Source organism: Sceloporus occidentalis, unplaced genomic scaffold, assembly GCF_023333645.1.
Source record: "Sceloporus occidentalis isolate IW3139 unplaced genomic scaffold, rSceOcc1.0.p SCAF_8, whole genome shotgun sequence".
Lineage (NCBI taxonomy): Eukaryota > Metazoa > Chordata > Lepidosauria > Squamata > Phrynosomatidae > Sceloporus > Sceloporus occidentalis.
In genome coordinates this window covers 11,293,968-11,312,966 of record NW_028316988.1, presented here as the reverse complement: position 1 = coordinate 11,312,966, position 18,999 = coordinate 11,293,968, and the positions used below count along the sequence as shown (strand labels likewise).

Sequence of the window (18,999 nt, the reverse complement as noted above, 5' to 3'; positions counted from 1 at the left end):
ACATGGGGGCAAACTGCAGGCGTTTAAACAGGGGAAGTGGTAACTCCAGGACGCCGTCACAGAAAAAGAGAACTGACATTAAGGGAAAGTTGCGTAGAGACCTGGCTGCTGGGCACTAAAGGAAACTTGGGAACTTGCCTGGCCTTACAGTACAACAGAGACCCCCGTCAGCCTTGCAATGCAGAGACTGGGGAGACGGACGGGCAGCCTCTTTCCTGTGGGAATATGGAAAGAAGTGAAGAAAGGAGTTGTGAGCACAGCAGGTGCCGGGTAGGGGAGGAAATGTGAGTATCCAGTGCCAAGATGAATGGGTTGGGGCTGGGGTCTAGGCAGGGCGAATTTGGGGTTCCTAAAGTAGCCCAGTGTGGTCTCAGGTTCTGGGAGAAAAGGGGTGCAAATGGAGGTCAGCCATAGCCTCTTCCATCTTGGAGTCTCCACTGGTGGCTGCCTTCTCTGGGGCAGTTCGTCTGTGTCTTGAGTGTCACTGTAACATGATGAACTTTACCATAAAAAATAAAGAGCCATGCGCCTCTGTCCTTTGTCCTGGACACACCTGGCTTCAGTGCCCTTTAGCAGTATTATCATCATTCACTTTGTGAAGCAGGGGAATAACATACTCATTGAGAAGGGAAAGTGCCTCCTCCATTTGCAACCCAGAGGTGGTGGGCCTCATGACGACCTGGCAGTAGGGCCAGTGCATAGGTGGAAGGGGATGATGGGAGTTGTACCACCTAGGATATGGCCCATTCCTCATCTTTCAACTTCCTTTGCCTTGCAGCTCTCCAGATATTCTGGAGCACAGCTCCCATCATCACAGACAGTTGGCCACACTGACTCGGGCTGATGGGAATTGTCATTGAAAACTTTGGGTTGGGAGAGATATTTTTAAAGAGGGTTTCTTCTAAAAGAAGGTGTGTGCTTTGTGAAGGGGAAGCTTTAAGGGGAGGCCTGGGGGCTGTCAGAGGAGGGGTGGAGAGGAACCCACCTGCCATGTTCTCAAAAGTGAGGGTCGCTGGGGCATTGCTGCGGGAGTCACACTCCTGATACCTCACCCAGGTCTTGTCAAGTTCTTCCATGAAGCCGTTCTCATGGAGGCTGGAGGCAAAAGGAGAGAACAAGGAGAAGAGATCATTGGGGCAGGGGTCCAACAGAGGCAGAACCCACCAGTGGCAAGGAAGGGTGTGTGGTTGCTTTCAATCTGCATCCCTCTGGCATGCCCTGCTTGGTTCAAAATGAGAGCCAGGCTTCATTCTGACTTGGCAAAAGGGCCCCCCACCATAGTTTTGCACAGTCACTGAGCTGGCCCTGCCTCCGGAGGGGAGTCAGGGCACTCATGGGGTAGTGGCCCATGCAGAAATTAATTCGGGAGCCCATTTTACCAGGAGCCAGCAATTCTTCATCATCTCTGCATGAGAAAGGAAGTGATGGCTTTGCAAGGCCAGAGGAGGGAAGGGACCTCCCAGGACACTGCAGACAGCCTCTTCTGTGCAGGTCAGGATGATGGGGAACAGTAGGCTCACAGTAGGCTTTAACAGAATTATGTGGCACCTCGGCACCTCTGTGAGGGCACACTAGCTTTCCCCAGGGTGCTTGTTCTAAATTCCTGGTCATTGGATTCGGCCGGTGACCTGCTTTTGTTCCTCACCCAGCCCAAACTAGGGATTGACTGCAGTACCCTTGACTTTCCCAAACACCCTACATGCAATTCATGGAGTCTCCCCTTAGAGAGGTGGTGAGGTACAGACTTGAGGATGGCCAGAGAGACGTTCTGCTTCCAGGGGCTGTCCTTGCGCATCCCAATGCCAAAGCCAGAGCGGAAGAAGAGCTCCCCCGTTGTCACCAGGTCACACTTCTGTGAAGCTTCAAACTCCAGCACAGCTGAGTCCCAGATGAATGCATGGAGCTTGCTGTTATGGGGACAGAGAGGGAGAGAAGAGTCTTTGCAGCAGTTGGCTTACTATTTGTGCATGCAGCCCTGTCTGCTCCAAAGCAAGGCGGCAACAAGCGGCCCATCCACTACTCTCTGGAAGTCCTCCCGCCCCAGTCCCCTCAGCAGCCATGCTCCAGGAAAACCCTTATTTACTTGTCCCGGACAGCCTGGATGGCTTCTGCGGCGCTCTCATAATTGTGTTTCTCCATGTGCCGGTACATAGTGCTCAGCTCCACCTGCCGCCGGAAGTAAATGTCTACAGAACTCTGCTTCACAGTGGCATAGATGAACTTGTCAGAAGGGTTTCGCAGCTGGAAAATAAAAATGTCAGGAGTCAGTTTTAAAAAAGGCTGAGATTTAAGTCCTGAGTCCCCCGCTTCTGTTGCTCCCAGGAGAATGCAGCCTCTCTGCCGCCTCCCCTGCTGCAACACATTTTTGGGGAAAGCAGCACTTTGTGTGCCCATCAAGCTGTGCTCCTGCCACCGTTCTGTTGATGCTGCTGCTGCTGCTGCTTATTACCCTGGGGTCATTGATGCCAGTGATTCGTTCCTCCGGTCTGTCCAACACCAGGAAGGCAGCCAGGTTGGCAGTGTAGGAGGCAACGATAATCATGGCAAATCCAGCCCACACCATTCCAAGGATTCGAGCTGAGAAACTCCGAGGAGCGCCTGGAGGAGAAAGAGCAGCGGTCAAGCAGGAAGCAGCTGTGGGACGATGCTGAAGTGACTGCAGGGAAACTGAAGCCCATAAATCCCCAAATGAGAACTGCTGCAGACACATTGGTGCCAGTCTCCAGTCAAGATGATCAACTAACTGGGACCCCTTCCAGGGAGAAACACAGGTGGGCATCCTTGTTCTGCTGGTACTCCAGCTTGCTCTGCTCATGTTTCTGCTGGCCTGCAGTGGCCTTTTCCAGCTGATGACTCTTCCAAGGCAGGAGTAGAGGCTCTCATCCACTCCCTTCTGCCTCCCATAGTCTTTATGTCTGCCTGAAACTCACCTTCTCCAATGCCAGAGTTCAGCAGGACTCCCCAGGAAAACCACATGGCAGAAGAGAGTGTCAGAGCATCCTCTTCCTCTTCTTCGCTGTTCACTTTAAATCGGCCAAACGGGCTGCAAGAGAGCAACCAGGCTGAGGGTCAGTTTAACTACCCCAAGGCAGGAAAGTCTTTTGGTAATGCCTTGCGAGTGCTTCTCAAAATTGTCATATGGGAGACAACCTATCAGAAGACTGTGATGGAGCTTCTGCACCCTGCATTGCTCCTTGACTTTGCTCATGACTGGCAGGGGAAGCAATGCAAAAGAAGGGCAGTCCTTTGCAGTCAGGCTTGTGCAGAAGAACTTCTTAAGAGGGACAGGTGTGCATGCATGATGCCCTTCAGATTCCTCTTACAGGCCTCGCCAAACTTCTTGGGCCCTCCCTCCTTATGAGTGTTCTCCTGCAGAGGCTTCTCACAGCCACGGTCACTACACTGTGCCCTCGCCAGCCTAAAGGAGCGTTACCTGAAGCGGTCCAGGAGGTATAGCATCACAGCCACCACGTGCACCGAGAGCCCCACCAAGAGCCACAGAGTGCTCTGGAATGGCTGCATGAACGAGTCCAGCGTGCTGCGGGGAATTTCCTGGAAAAGAGAAGAGGATCAGAGCTAGGAAAAGGCCCAAGGCAAATGTAGCCAGAGTGTGAGTAGTACACAAGAGAGTTCTCTGTTTGGGGAGATAAATTTCTGCAAATCCCTGTAAAGGTGTGTGCAGTGTCATTCTATGTCTGCTTCTGACAACCAAGGAAACCGGAGCCACCCTCCGCTGTCTGAGGGAGTGCCTGCTGGACCAGGCCACAAGGGTTGCAGAAACAGACTGAGGAATAACCACAAGACCGGCTAAAATTCAGAAGCCTCGGAAATTTATCTACGGTACCAGGCTTCTGGCATCCTGAGATGCAAAGAGAGCCTCTATCATCGCTATCACAACTATTTTATAGACCCAAACCCAAAGTCCTGTGTCTTCCCCCTCCCCCTGGTTATATTTCACAATCTTCATTCTATGGCACTAGCAAGAAACATGTTTACATTTTGAAAGTGCAATGCAATCATATTTTGAAACTACAGGAAATGTTACAGTTCATTAAGACGTAATTTATGAAACAGGAAAATCTCTAACCATTATCTCCAAGATGTTTAGATTTAAGAAGCTTTATATTCCCAAACAAAGTTTTTTCACAAGAGCTGTTCACTCTGAAATTAGTCTTTACAAAAGCTAAATTCTAACTTGGTTGAAACCCTAAATCATCTAGTCTCACCCCAAAATCATAGCCATAGCCAGTTAGCAAAAAGCAATTCTAATACAATTTTCTCATCTATGCACGAAGGTCGACTACACATCTAGACCAGCACCTTGTTTCCCTCTTGGACCAGGCAGGGACTTCAGGCAAGTCCACAGTTAGGGCAAGAAGGGGGGAATTCTCCTGTATAACCCAGCCTCTCCCTGCCCTCAGCAATTGGCCTTCAGTGGCAGACATCCTCTGAACACGTTGGTGCCTTCCAGGGTTCATGGGGGTCAGCTGGGTCCTGGACCCAACACGTCCCACAAAGAGGAGGCGAGGCAAACCCCCCTCCGTCCCTCTCTCTCCTTCAGTGGCTCAATTGGCTCTAGGTCAGCAAGCTGTTGCTTCCAGATTTTCCTGGCTGGCCTTCTGGGGCTACTTCTTTCTTCAGTGCTCCATCCCTGCTCTAGAGCTGTTCACATGCTTGGCAGTCTGTGGCAGGCATGTTTCATGAGATCTCTGCATGCTCACGTTACCTTCTTGACCAGGATGGTGAGTCCCTGATACTTGAAGGGCTTGGAGAATTCGATGTACTGTGCCCGCTCGTTGTTAATGGTCAGTGGGGCTACGATCATGTCGGCCTGGCCACTCAGCAGCTCACCCATCATCCCGTTCCACTCCTTCTTGTTGCTGTTGTTCACCTGCAGAAATCGCAGAAGCAGAAAATAAGAAAGCAATGCAGCCATCTATGAGAATGCCAGCATGGCACAGTCACTGCAAAAAAGGATGGCATCTACCATTTAGAGGCACACCTGAGCCCTCCACAGATGATTTACGTAACTTTAAAGAGGATGGTGAAGACAGTGAAATACTTAACAATTTTCTCTACTGTGGCTCAGTCATAAAGTGATATGGAGACTGTAGTCAAGAAATAGAAGAAGATCAGTACTATTAGGACTATGAAGGAACTAGATGAGTTCCTGAAATGTAAAGGTATATCGGTGAATACCAAAGTCAGGACTGTGTGTACTATAGTATTTCCAGTTTCTATAGTATGTTTAATTGTGAAAGCTGGATGGTGAAGAAACCTGACAGGAAAAAGAACAACTCCTTTGAAATGGGGGGCTGGAGGAGAGTTCCATGGATACCCTGGGTAGCCAAAAAGACAAATAAAGGGGTCCTAGAACAAATCAAACCAGAACTCCCCCTAGAAGCCAAAAAACCTAAATGGAGGCTATTGTAGTTTGGAGGGATCATGGAACAACATAATTCACAAGAAAAGATAATAATGCTCAGCAAAGTGGAAGGCAATAAGGAAAAAAGAAAGACTGCACTGCAGAGGGATAGACTAAAGCAAGGGAGCCACAATGGCTGCCGTGAGTTTGCAAGCCCTGAGCAGGGCTGCCCATCACAGGGTCACTTGGAGGCCTCTCCTTAATGGGGTTGCCATAAGTTGAAGCTTGGGCCCCTCAGTAAACCAGGTATCTTTGGCCTAGTGGGTCAAAGGTACCCTCCCAGCTTCAGTACCATCCTGAATTGATTTCACAAGCCAGTTGGAGATAGGCCATGCCAATTGGGGGATTCTGGGAGTTGCAGCCCCAAAAGGTAACTTTCTCAGCTCTGGCCTGGAGTCATCCATCTCAGTCTTGACCTCCCGCTGTGGCCTGTCTCTGGCCTGGACTGAGGCATGACAACTGCGTAACGTCCAAGTCCTGGCGTGAGCCAAGATGTCCATCCTGTCGACCTGCTCCCCAGATGCTCCTCCACCCATGAAGAAAATAACTGGAACGGGAAGGCACTTTGGGAATTGCTGCCAACCATATATTTTGTCTGGGACTCTCCCTCTGCTATCTTCCTCTACCCCTCCCACCCTCTCCAACCCAAACAGAGAGGAAGGAACGCTCCAGTTTCTCCAGTTTACCCGCTCTTGGGTTCCAAATTTGCCATCGGCCACCAGGTGAACTTCATAGGTGAAATTCATTGTCTTGGCGAGCTTGATAAGTAAATCAATGCAGAATCCGTAACAACACAACATCACACTGGGGCGGCCTGCATTTTAAGGGTGGAGAAAACAACCAGGGGGTTCATGGCAGCTCTTTGGGGGTGTGCCATCCAGCCCCCCCCCTCCCACCAAGACTCCAGCTCAGAGGCCGGCTGTTCCCAACCACACCTGACGGCTGGCGATCTGAAAGAGGAGGGAAGCCACACTCGGCCCTGTGTCCTTGTTTGCTTGTTCATTTTGTGGGCATGCTTTCCATAGAAATGGAACTGTGGCCTTTGCTGGTTCCTGCTTGGATGTGCTGCTATCAATCCCAGGAGATGTCACGTCTTAAAAAGCATGCGCAGAGTCCCGTGTTGCAGCAGCATGGGATTTAGAGTCAAGCCCATGTCTGCCACCTCCCTCCTTCTCATCCTTCTCAGCAAGACACTGGGCCTGCTTTGCATCAGAGAGTAGCATGCAGAGGACTTAGCAAGAGTTGGATTTACTTCCACCTCAGTGATCTGGTTTCACCACATACTTTAATCAGGGGAAATGCTATGAGAGAATCTGGACTTCAGTGACACAGCATTTGAGTTACTAAGACACGGGACGCTTAGGGGCTCCAGCCCAGCCCAGCCCAGCGTGGTGTGCAAATAGTTACTGTGGCAACATGCCTTCGAAAGAAATAGGAACACAGTTCTTTAGGTGCCCAGAGGCTTCCCTTTATATAAGGAAACACAAAGGTAATGCCAGTTTCCTTGTAACTTTGTTTGGAGGTTAAACAAGAGCTGCTTTCAGTTGGGTTTTCATTGCATGATGCTGGCATGAGTAAAGGTGATTTGCCTCCAAAATGCAGCAAGGCAGTGCTTGGAAACGGTGTCCACACCTTGGACCTAGACCCTGCCTTGCTTGGTCCATGTGTTTGTTCTCCCAAGAGCAGCCCCACTCTTGAAAACTGACTTCCCTACACTCACGCAGGGTCTCTTTCGGTCTGAATCCGCCCTCGCCTTGCTTTCAGGACGGGGCCTTACCTGGCATGGTCTCGTTTGGCCCAGTGCAGAGGACCTGCTGCACCAACCCCCCGGTGCTGTTGTGGCGCGCTTCACACTTCCCGTCTAACTGGGTCGGCTTCACATAGACAAACGGCTCTTGGTGAATGGTGACAATCTGTGGAGAGAGAAGGGGCTTTTACCTTGGAGGGAGCAGGAGAGAGGGGTCCCTCCTTGGACCCAAGGCTCCTCAGCTGGAAGGGAGCAGCTGTGAGGCTGCTCCAGAGAGGCCAGGGACCAACCCTGGGCTCTCCAGCACCTGGCATTTCTTCTTTGGTGCAGGTTTTAGGGGTGCCGTGGGAGAGTTTCCATTTGGGGGGTTTCTCACCGCTACCCTTTTCCGTTGGTCTGTATCTTCCACTCCCAAGTTTTACCTTTAGTTTTGTAGACATTTCATAGCCCTGCGGCGTCTCTGTCTCTCCTCCAGGCCAGATGATCTTGCGGTCGTTGGGCAGAAACTGTGGAAGTTACAGAGAATGAAGTGGAAGGTTGTAAACTGTCCCTGTTTGCCTGGGAACGGCTGCAAGAGAACTGCATCATGGCAGACTACACTTTTTGTCTCTTGGCCTGCATTCCCATGTTAAAGAGTGTGTGTGTGTGTGTGAATCACTTATGCATTTTACCGTTTCATAGCGTGAGTCTGCAAACTGATATGAGGTATGAGTTTCCCTTTTAAACATCTAGCAAGTTCTTAGCCCTTAAGGCAAAAATGGCCTGAACGTACCAGTAAAATCTCAAAAGACATTCTAAAAAGAAGGGGGTGGCTAAGTTTGCTTCCTATAGCCTGCTAGCCCTCACGTCTCTCCCCCAGCCCCCCCCCCCAAAATCAAGGGTCCCAGAGAAGGTTGCAGTCCTCCCTTATGGAGGAAGGGCCTGACAAGGGAAGCCACCCTGGCTGTTGTCCCTCGCCACGCCTCGAGGGCTGGTGGCCATCATACGTACGTGGCTACCATTGTAGACTCCGACTTGCACCAGTTTGTTATTCTGTAGGTTCATGACACTGTAGTTGGCATATTTCCTATCCCCATCCTCATTGAACTCCACTCTGCCTGTCACACCATCCGCATACTTGGTCTGCATGAGCACCCTGGAGAGACAACCAAGTCCCCTTGTTTAGGCTTCAGAACTGATCACTCTCTGCCCTTGAGACAAATGGCGGGTGAGGGGTCAGCATGTAGCAAAATCCCCTGTTTGTTTTTGATCAGGTGGTCAGAACCAGAGAGGCAGGGAAGCAGCAGTTGCTGAAGCAGGCTGTCCCTTTTCACAGGGTCATCCAGCCTTAGGGCAGCAGCATTCAAGTGCCCAGATGAGTTCCCTTTGGCTCTTTCTGTTGCCTGACCCCTATCTGGGTTGGAAGCCACCATACTGTCCCTAATCACTGGCAGTGATGCCTCCCTTTAGTGGAGTCGGGATCAGCCCCATAGCTCCCGAGGAGGAGTTCTGCCTGCCCCCAGAGTCCTTGGGTCAAGGTGCCTTTTGCCTGGTGGCCATTTCATAGCTGCGGAGGGAGAAATCTCCAAGGGGCAGGCACTGTTTGGAGAATTATTTGTGGGGTGGGGAGTAGGAGTGTGTGGAGGCAGGGGAGTTTCAGCTGTCGGAAAGCTCCACAACTGGTGGAAGAAGCATTAATAAGAATTAACTATACAAAGAGCATAGAATTCAGTGCTGAACTCGATCTGTGTGCCAAGGCTGAAGAATGTAAGGTTATTCGAGGGCTACTTCCTCCATATTAAATGTAGCTTTTGAGCTTCTTGGCCTCCCTCTGTCTGTCTCCCCTTCTGTCTGCTGTGCCTTGTGTTCTTTCCCTCTTCCCTTCCTTCCTTCCTCACTCCATTTTCTGCCACCTCCTTGAGTAGGCTCCTGGCATCTCTTGGACATCTCTTGAAGGTCTGCCGGTGGCACCTGAATCCCCCCCCCAGCCCCCGCTTTCCTCCTGTTTCTCTGCTTCTCCTTGACCAGTGATGGTGGTGGGGCCAGAGCAAAGCAAAGGCAGAGAGGCTCCTGCTACCTCTTGAAGAGCGGGCCAGTCTTCCAGATGTTGGTGTTGCCCACACAGCCCCTCGGTGGGTCTGTGATATTCTCCTTCTCAAAGAGGTCGTGGACGGCCTGGGCCACCACTGCCACCGCATCCCTGATGTGAGCAGACTCGTTCTTCCCATTCATGAGCTGCAAGCCAATCAGTCCTGAAAGGAGGTGGGCAGAGGATCAGAGGAGCAAGGGCCTTCAACTGTCTGCCAGCTCCCAGCCAAGCGGTGACCCATGCTGTCTGTTCTCCTCATAGGGGTAGGCTGCTTTTGCACACAGAGGCTCCACTGAGCTCTCATGGCTAATGGCCGTTGGTAGATCCAGTCTCAGCTGATGGGTCTGATCTTTTCTGTTGGTGCCATCTAAGCTGTTGGCCCTCCCCACCACTTCTTATGGTCATGAGTTTCAGGTCTGGAGCTACAGAGAAGCAATGGCCCTGATTCTGAGTGACATGTCTCTCCATAGCTTAACATAACTACACTGAATATGGCACAGCTCTGGGACCCATAGGGGCAAGTCCCTCCCCCCGGTCCACATTGGCATTGCCTAGGTGCCTAGGAGGGAGAAGGGAAGAGTGCACCCCTCCTCAGAGAAGGGGCAGAGGGGCGCAAGGGAGGGCCGTAGGATACCTTCTGGGGCACTGCGCAGGGCATTGCCCGAGATCTCCCTCTCCCCCACAAGCCACACGTAGCCGGGACCAGTCATGTTCTCTTTCGCTGCAGCCGTGTAGACGGTGGTGGCATCATCCTCACTGGAAAAGAGCAGAGAGGGGTGGGCAGGACGGGCTTTGCCCTACTGCCTTTGTGGTGAGGCTTGAGGCAGAAAAGAGCACCCGGGGAGTGGCAGGATGGCAAGCAGGCTGTGGGTGGGTCCCAAGCCCCTTGAGCCAGATAGCTGCCGCAGAGACTGCTGAGGTGAAAGAGAGGTGCCTGCAGAGGACATCTTTGCCTGCAGCAGAAAGTGGGCATCTCCTCTGCAGTTTTGGGGAGGCTGAGCAGAATGATGGCAAAACATTTTTGCAGCATGTCTCACTCTGAACTGGCTTTCCTTGCCCTCTCTGCCACAGCCATCCCACAGAAAGGTCTGATGGGCTGTGTCCCCTCGCGTTGCCATCCTGTTGGTGGCATGACCTTGCAGGGCCCAGTGGGGCTGTGCTTGTACTTTCACTTGTACTTGAAAGGTGCCCACCTTTCCTGGGCTTCTTGATTCATCGCTGAAGGGGGCGATGAGAATGCAGAGGAACTGTAGTGAGGCAAATGTTGAGGTGCCAGTTCTGGGGAAGGGACAGCCTGGGAGTGATTTTGAGACCCCTACCCACCCAGAAGCAGTATTTCTGCCAGCTCTTCAGTCTGGCGGAGGGCTTACTTACTTACCTGGCGGAGAGGATGATAACCCGAGCCTCCAGTTCCTTAGCTTCCAAGAGCAGCGAAGTGACATTTTTTGTCCCGGGTTCAAACTGGAGCACCTTCTCAGCCTGTAATTTGTGTGAGCAAAGGCGGTCAGTGGGGGAGCCCAGGCCCTTTGGGCGAGAGCCATGCTTTCTAGGAGGAAAGAGGGTCCTTAACTCTTTCCAAGCACTGCTAGGTATGGAAGGGTGGCAGCTGGGTTGGTTGTCTGGTCTTTTCTCTTTTTCCCCTCTCTTTTCTTTTTCCGCTTATGGTTCTTTTTTCTCCCCCTTTCTTCCAATATTTCTTTCTCTCTCTCTCTACTTTTAAAAAGATATTTTGCACTGTGCATGCAAACTGAAGTCACTCAAGACCCAAAAGAGAGGCGTGCATTTGTACAGGAAAGAGGGAAAAAGGCATATATAGATATAGATATAAATATATATTGATTTATTTTGCAATGCAGTTGAAAACTCAAACCAGTGTTGTTTTTCAAAAAACCAAACAAAAACCACAGGAACTGAAAAATGAAAATAAAAAAAGAAATGCACAAGGTTCACCTCCGGAGAGGGAAGGGAGAGATGCCAAAGTGAGCGTTTTTTCACACCAGGGAGCTCTTTCCTTTCAGGGTTTTGGGGGGAGGGAGGGAAGGAGGGGAAGGGGGGAGGGAAGGGTTGGTTCAATTGTCCAAGAAAGAAAGAAAGAAAGAAAAAAGAAAACTTGCAAGTTAATTATCGCTTGACATGCATGTCTCCAAAAGAAATGTTTCCAGGGCTGGCTTGCTACGGTTCCATTCTCAAGATCAAACCAAACTTATCCCAACATAAAAAAGAACGTGCTACCAAGACATGGAGTTTGCTCGCTTGCTCAGTATAAGCATGGGTAGGTAGGTAGGTAGGTAGATAAAGGAATTGATTTTTAGTTTTTTCTTTTCTTTTTTACAATTAGATTATCATCATCATCATCATGATTATGATTATTACGGTTATTATTACGATTATTATTATGATTATTATTATTATGATTATTATGATTATTTTGTGCCTGTGGCCAAGTTCATCATTTTGCTAGTTAGGTTGGTGGGCGGCGTGCATTGTCCATGCAAATATACCTTGGGTCCTCGCTTGTTGTCATAGGATAGTTGTTCGAGGCTGTCATAGTTCCTTTTTTTACTCTGATGAATAATGTGCACAGAAAAAATATGTAGACACAGAAGAATATTATAAACAGTTGAAAAAAAATGACGTGTAGTAAAGCAATCCAATATCCAACTCCTCCTCCACTGTTTGTGAAAAGGGGGCCGAATAACTCTGGAGCAGGCAAAGTCCGGCCGGAGGGGCAGGGGGGCTGCGGGACCGAAGGGCCGGTGGCGCCACTGGACTCTGGCTGCCACTATTTCTCTCCCATTGCCCCCAAACTTCGAGGCGGATGCAAGCAGCTGCGCTCGGTGCTAAGCCTCCATTGTAACCCTCTGTATAATCTGAGTATTAGCCTGGGTCAGGGACAAGCAGAACCTGGCCGTGCGTCTGGGCTGACTGACCCACAAAGCAGGAGTGTGTGTGTGTGTGTGAGTGAGTGAGTGAGTGTGAGTGAGTGAGCGAGCGAGAGAGAGAGAATTTCTTTCCCCTTGGTGAAAGGACTCAGTCCAACCACCCTCCAGTTGATCAAAAAGGGGGAGATCACTTTTAAATAATGGGTTGGAATTTCAGTTCAGTCCATACTTATTTCTTTTTGAGGTGAATTTGGACTTAGTATGCTAGTATAAGAGGCTGTGCCATCTGAAACTATAACCTTCCATCCCACAGAAGATGGCAGCTTTTCTGTGCCATTCAAAATGGCTCCGCTGCTTCACTGACGTGTAATTAATTTACCCAGGCATCTTTAAAAAGACAAGCGGTTACTACAGGGGCTCCCTATACTCCCAACTAACTGCTGGCCCTACCTGCTCAGAGTCAGTTGTGATTTCTGTTTTATCCTACTGGTTTTATGTTTGGGAGAGGGCTGGTGAAAGTGGGGTTGTCACTGTGTTGTCGTTCTCAGTGTGAACTTGCATTTATTTTTGGTGGGAAATGGCTGCCTTGCTGCCTCTTGGCTCTAGCGCCCATGGTCCTAACAGCATGCCCACTCACAGGAAGGTGCTATGCAGCGGGCAGATGGCCGTTTCACATACTGCAGCTGCTGATTTCGATTGGGAACTGCTGGCAACACAATGTGGGGCAGCCGTGTTTCCTGCTGTGTCCTTAAGCTAAAGGACAGGCACTGTCTTTGTTTCCAGTCAGTGGAGGACAGGCCCTTTTGCAGAGAACATGGCTGGGGGCAGAGGAAGAGGGGCAGCTCTTGGGTAATGTGGGGGTCTGAGCATGTTAGCCATTGATGCTTGGCCCAAGAATGGGGACTAGCGTGTCCCCTTTTCCCACCCATGGTCTCATAGAGAGCACAGGCAAAATGGCTCACGGGTGCCTTGCCATGGCAGCATTAGTGGTGTTGTGATGGTGGTTGGTGCTGGCGCCTATCCAGAGAGGAGGGCCAGGTCCTAGGAAGGGGAGTCCCCAGGAAAGCTGCAGGCCCAGGAAAGGAGAGGTGCCAAGGGAGGAGGAGGAGAAGAGAAGCCCACCCTGCCTTTCCAAGGTGCTGCTCAATCTTTGCCAGCTGCAGCCCTGGGCAGTTGGAGCCAGCTGCCCCATTTTGCCTCCCCACTGAGCAAGCGAGGGAGCATTGCTACCCAAACTCTGAGCCAGGCCCTGGCATGGAGCCGGTCCTGGGAGTGCCCACCCCACCCCACCCCACTCCTTTGGGTGCCACTGGTGCTCCCAGGAGGCAGCTCTCTCCTGACCCCAGCCAGGGACTCATAGACACCCCACGGGGCTTGTAAAAGGAGGATGACAGCCTCTGGTGTATTTCTCTTTTCAGCAGAGGTGGGGCTGGCAGGGGGTTCATCACTGAGTGCTCCTTAAGGAAGACTCTGCTCCAGCACTGACAAGGAGAAGGAGCATTTCAAGGAAAAGATGTGTAGGCTGCCCTACAAGTACCTGCAAGGACTGTGCTAGCACTCTGTGTGCATTCGGACATGATCTCTCTCTCTCTCTCTCTCTCCCTCACACACACACACACATCATCATGGGATTCTTCTTTATGGTCCAACCAGCTCTGACTTTCCTACCCAGGAAATCCGGCAAAGTGTGTGGATGCCATCCACTTGCTCCAGCGGAGAAGGCAAAGAGTAGACAGAGGGTTATTGGCAGGCCCCATGCCTAAATACCCAGAAGGTACCTTGGAAGCTAAACAGGGTCAGCCCTGGTTAGTACTAGGATGGGAAGCTGCCAGGGAATTCCTGGGGCTGTGGGCTCTATTTCAAAGGAAGGAACTGGCAAAACCACCTCTGAGTCTTCCTTGCCTAAGAAAACCCTGTGAGATTTGTGGGGTCCCTGTGTGGCATCAGGCTGATTGAAGGCACATTAATTGCTGCAATTTGCCATCTTCCAAGTTTCCTTTTCCGATCACTGCGGCCAAAGGCTATACTATGAACCAAGCAGTGGCTCTTCTTTTATGCTGCATGCTCTCTTTCCAGACATGATGGGACTTCTATTGTGGACATATGGGGGGGGGGGATATCAGTAGTGAGGGGGGACTGGTGTGAATGCCTGGCAAAGGCACAAATCCTGTCGGAATTTGCAGGTGGTCCAGGAAGGACTGGAAGTCAGATGGACCTAGAGACTGGGGGGAGGGAGGCCATTGGGGGCCCTCCAAAGTGAGGCAGGCAAGGCTGGGATGCCGCCTGAGGCCAAGTGTCTGAGAGCCAGGCTGAGCCAGAGGGAACTGAGGCTCTGGAACCTGGGAGGAGGCCAGCAAGGCTGCTCTTTGGCCCTGTCTCTTGCTCTCGCCTGCCCCCCGACCCCTGCTCCCTCTCTTCTGGCCCAAGGGGCTCTCCAGGGGCCCCGAGTCGCACCCCAGTCACTCCCCAAGGGAGGGCATGCGCGTTTTCCACTAAGGAGCCAGGCTGCCTTCCTTGTCCTTCAGGGATTTGCAGAGCTCCAGGTTATGCTTCCCCTCCTTTCACAGTTGTTGTTGCTGGTTTTTGTATTGTTTTGTTTTGTTTCAATGTAGGAGATTTTCGATCATGGCAAAGCAAGTGAAATGAATAAGAGTACAAACTTTTGTCAGGTACTACTCAAGAGACACTGTTGATGCTTAAAGCATAATGTTAGTCATGTTAACAATGGGAAGAAAGAAGGTGTTTTACATACAGAAATCTACATACATACATACATACAAGTCTGAAACTTTAAAAGATTTTGCCGTATCAACAACAACATTTTAGACAGCAGGACAGGTGTGATACTGACCTTTGATTCTTTCTCTTCTAAAAGGGTCTCCAGTTTCTTCTGGGCCGCTCGCCCCTCGTGATCGTCGCTGACGATGAGGATGATGTGGTTCCACTTGTAAAAGCGCATCATTTCAAACCAGACATTGGACTGGTGGGAATAAGGGGGGACCGTGCGCAGGAAGGACAAGTGGATGCTCTGCAGGAAGGAGAGAGAGGGGCGCAGCGTGAGCAAGCGGAGGGCAGCCAGCAGTGCTTCAGGCGCTGGCCTTAGGTGGCTTTGGGGGGCCATTTTGTCACAGAGAATCCAGAAAATGTGGTTCCCAGATCCATGGTTCCCAGCGTGGTCCATGCCTCCCTTGTCCTCTGGCATCCTCCTGCTTCTCAGCTAGTTGGTGGCAATTATTTTTACAAGAACACGCAATTACAGCACTAGTTTCCCCCAGATGTGAGCTGCCAATTGCCATGGAAGCTCTTCAGGTCCATTTGCATCTCCTGCCCATTTCGTTCCTGCTGCTAATCACAGCTGGGGATTTAGTGCCCAACAATCCCTATCAGTCCTTCCTTGAATAGCCGATCTGAATCACCCCAATGTTGAGGCTGCGGGGGGGGGGGGAGGGGGTCCATAGGTATGTCCTTGGACTCACTTGTGTGTCTACACACCAATTTCCTCTCAACTCCACCCCATTAAATAGTGGTATAGCACAGCTTTGCTATACAAATGAAAAGAACAAAAAGCATTTATGGAAGCCAGTGGTTAACATACCCCCCCTCCCCAAGCTGACCCATAGAAACTGACACGAGGCAATTGAGAGACTCCATTCCCTGGCCACAGTTGAGCAGCAGCAAGAACAACCAGCGGCATCTCTGGCATTCGGGAGCCAGTCCCCCATTGCACACATGCGCGGGCACACGGTGGCTGCTGCTGCTGCTGCTTTTCGGTGGCAGTCAGGGAGTGGGGAAGGAGGCTGCTGCTGCTGCTGCTGCTGCTGTGCCAATGTGCGCAGTGCGCAGTCGGTTGGTCTTTGGGCTGGGAAGCTGCCAGGGAGGGAGGGAGGGACACGAATCCACCCATCTCCATCTAGGTCAGGTTTGGGATTAATTCATGTGGGGGATGCTGCTGCTGAATGCCTGGGTCCCCCATCCCTGGGGGGGGGGCGTGTTCAGGGCCAAGCAAGGCACCCCAAAGGTCCCCCCTCCCTCCGCCCCCCTCCCCTCACTCAGCTGCACACAGCTTTCTCTCTTTTCAGATGACGTTAGGTTTACCAAGACTCCCATTAAAACACAGGACTTTGTAGTATAGTCTGCTGCCTGATAAACTGGACACATCTTTTCGGCCGTTCAGGAATGTTTTTTATCCATTCACCTTTGACTCCCAGAATGGGCAGACCCTCGGTTTGCAGGATGATGCTGTTGGCAGAACGTGGTGCTCCTGGCTTTCCTCCTCTGTCTCTGTTTGATAGCTCTCACTTTCGGCATTTGGACTGTAGGCGCCTGTGGGCAGGGGACTGCCCTTTTGCCCCGGGGCCAGACACACAGAGGCAAATAACCATAAGATGACTGACTTACCTTATCCGAATATATGGACATGCGTGTGGTCAGCCCAATGACTGGTATCCTATAGAATCCGGCTGTGTAGGAGACAGGTGTTGGCGTGAGGTGATCATTTGGAGCCGGTGGGTGACTCACTAAGATGGCGTAGACCTGTAGGGTACAGCAGATCGCTATTGACTGACAGGTGGCAGTCAAGGGGACCCGTGCGGGGGCTGGATTTTGGCAACTGCATGTCCAGACTGGAAGGAGGGTATTTGACCAAGTCTCGCTGGGGGTCTTCACCCCACTGCTCCCTCTCCCAGACTTCAGGCAGGGTGGCATGGGGGACCTGGCCAGTCAGCTAGACCTCCAGACTGCCTTCCTCTGCAGCCTGTGCCTGGGCAGCCTTTGGCCGTTCCCTGCAGAGCAGGGGGGGTCCTTCTCTTGGGGGGCTTCGGGGGCTCTGGGGGGGTGCGGGGGGCAGGAGGACGGGGCCTCCCTTCCCTTTGAGGACCCTCCTTCAGGGGCTGCTGGGGTCCTTGGCTTCCCTGGGGGGCTAGGCGTCTGTCTGTCTGTCTCTCTCTCTCTGCCGCCTTGGACCCACCTGGCTGGAGATGAGGTCCTCGCAGACAGAGAGGGCCATCTGGATGGCGTTGGGCTTGTGGGTGACGGAGGTGGCGTTGAGCTGGATCTTCCAGGCGCCGTGGCGCTTGTTGGCCTGGGCCACTGCCTCGCGGAAGACGGCCTCGTGCTTCTTGGTGCTCAGCACCGCCCCGAGGTTCACCACTTTGGGCTCGCACCCGGCCCTGGCCAGCGAGAACCACACCAGCACCCCCAGCAGCAGCAGCCGCATGGCCGCCCCGCGGAGGCCCCCGACGGGCCCCGGACCCCCGACCCTCCGGAAAGCGCTCAGCCGGCCATTGCGACCCGGAGCAGGCGGCTGCTGCTGCTGCTGATGATGATGATGATGATGCTGCTGCCCATCGCCTCCGCCGCCGCTGTCCGCGGTGCTGAAGGAGAGAGAGGGGGGGATTGGGAAATAGGGAGAGGAGGAGGGAGGGAAGGAAGGAAGGAGGGGCTCCCGAGAAAAGGAGGGAGGACTCCCGCCCACCCCCCACCTTCCGCAGCAGCAGCAGCAGCTTCTGGAACAATCTCTCCCTCCCTCTTCCCCCAGGACAGAGATGAGAGCAAAATAAGGGGCAGGGGGCCACCTGGGACCCCCCCCCACAGACCCCAGACCCACCGCAGCCAGGCCTTGGCTGATGCTGATGCTTCTCTTTTGGCGCAGTCTGCAACTGTGATGCGGTGATGCCTGATTTGGGGCGCTAAGGATGGAGGGATAGAGAGGAAAGAGGGGGAGGAGGGAGGGAAGGAGGAAGGGAGGGAAGGAAGGTCCGGGGAAGCCAGGCAGGGGCAGCTGGGCAGCTGAGGGGCAAGAAGGGGGGTGGGGGGGGGGCTCAAAGGGCAGCCTCCCTTCCTTCCTCCCTTCCTTCCTTCTAGGAGGCAGAGCAGGCAGGCTCCCTCTCTCCTCTGGCCTCCTGGGTAGATGCTTCCCTGGGTCTCTCTGCTCCAGGGCTGGAAGGGGAGGCTGCAGGAGCCACGGGGAGGAGGAGGAGGCCCCAGAGGGCCAGGCCACGCTGCCTTCTGCCCAGTGATGCCATGGCCATCCCTCCTGGAGGCAGGGGACAGGAGAGAGGGCCAGGAGCCAGAAAGGAGCAGTCCCCACGGCCCTCCCAAAGGGGAAGCCTGTCTTTGCCGAGAGAGAGGCCCTCTGAGCTGCAGAGGCCAGTGGGCCTGGGCCTGGGCTGAGGAAGGTAGACCCCTGCAGAGCCCTCGGTGGCTTTGGAGCCTGCCCTGTGCCCCATCTTTAAGAAGAGTGAGCAGGAGCAAAGGGGGGGGACTGGCAGAGGCCCATTCAACTGGGCTACAGTCTTTTCCTTACTGGAAACCATCGGCTGCTGTTCTGTCGGCCTCCCAGTCAACTGCTGAGCCAGGGAAGGGAAGGGGACCCACAGACCCAAGGCCTTGGGCCCGATCTCAGGGCCATGGGCCGGACCGGATAAGAGCAGAGCGCCACATTCTGCAGATGCTGCTGTGAACCGAATGTGGGCAACCGTGTGCCTCGAGGGACATGGGGGCAGATGAGACACCCACAGGGGCCCCCCACTGTTCCCAAGGCCATGCTGGGGGCTGTTTAGTGGGGGGCACGCCTGGGTTGCAGTAGAGAGGTCTGTCTCTGTTTGGGAGCCCTTTCCTCTTTGCAGGCGAAGGGCAGCAGTCTTTGGTGGGCAGAGTCCCCCCCACATTTTGGCCAGACCTGCAACAAGGCCAGGGCCGATGGGGAGGGCTTCGGTCCCTTGCCCCCCAAATCCTTCCTTGCAGATTGGTCCTGATGCCGCTGACGTCGTCGCTAAAAAGAGCAGGTTGCCATGGCAACGGCGCCGTGTCCCACATTCTCTCAATGTGCTTCTTGGGAACAAACCAGCCGGCATTAAAGACGAAAGGAGAGTAGTGG

At 52.8% G+C, this 18,999-nt stretch overlaps 1 protein-coding gene across 15 annotated transcripts in view; it reads right to left on the bottom strand.

Moving 5' to 3' along the window:
* The window catches only part of GRIN1 (glutamate ionotropic receptor NMDA type subunit 1), a 30,221-nt gene extending 12,677 nt beyond the window's left edge, over window positions 1-17,544 (bottom strand). For 4 of the 15 annotated variants that reach the window (XM_089534571.1, XM_089534572.1, XM_089534569.1 and 1 more), the window contains exons 1-18: window positions 17,089-17,536; window positions 16,521-16,655; window positions 14,974-15,150; window positions 11,742-11,804; window positions 10,619-10,719; window positions 9,875-9,996; window positions 9,229-9,403; window positions 8,163-8,307; window positions 7,595-7,678; window positions 7,203-7,338; window positions 6,112-6,239; window positions 4,727-4,891; window positions 3,434-3,552; window positions 2,931-3,043; window positions 2,450-2,598; window positions 2,084-2,241; window positions 1,746-1,907; window positions 986-1,095 (exon numbers count right to left, since the gene is read on the bottom strand). In XM_089534571.1, coding sequence (XP_089390697.1) covers window positions 986-1,095; window positions 1,746-1,907; window positions 2,084-2,241; window positions 2,450-2,598; window positions 2,931-3,043; window positions 3,434-3,552; window positions 4,727-4,891; window positions 6,112-6,239; window positions 7,203-7,338; window positions 7,595-7,678; window positions 8,163-8,307; window positions 9,229-9,403; window positions 9,875-9,996; window positions 10,619-10,719; window positions 11,742-11,804; window positions 14,974-15,150; window positions 16,521-16,655; window positions 17,089-17,337 — 2,491 coding nt within the window. In that variant the 5' untranslated portion in view covers window positions 17,338-17,536. Of the gene's footprint in view, window positions 1-985; window positions 1,096-1,745; window positions 1,908-2,083; window positions 2,242-2,449; window positions 2,599-2,930; window positions 3,044-3,433; window positions 3,553-4,726; window positions 4,892-6,111; window positions 6,240-7,202; window positions 7,339-7,594; window positions 7,679-8,162; window positions 8,308-9,228; window positions 9,404-9,874; window positions 9,997-10,618; window positions 10,720-11,741; window positions 11,805-14,973; window positions 15,151-16,520; window positions 16,656-17,088 lie in introns of all 15 variants that reach the window. The other 11 variants (XR_016282084.1, XM_089534567.1, XR_016282083.1 and 8 more) reach the window with 10 other exon arrangements.
* Window positions 17,545-18,999: the final 1,455 nt, after the last annotated feature.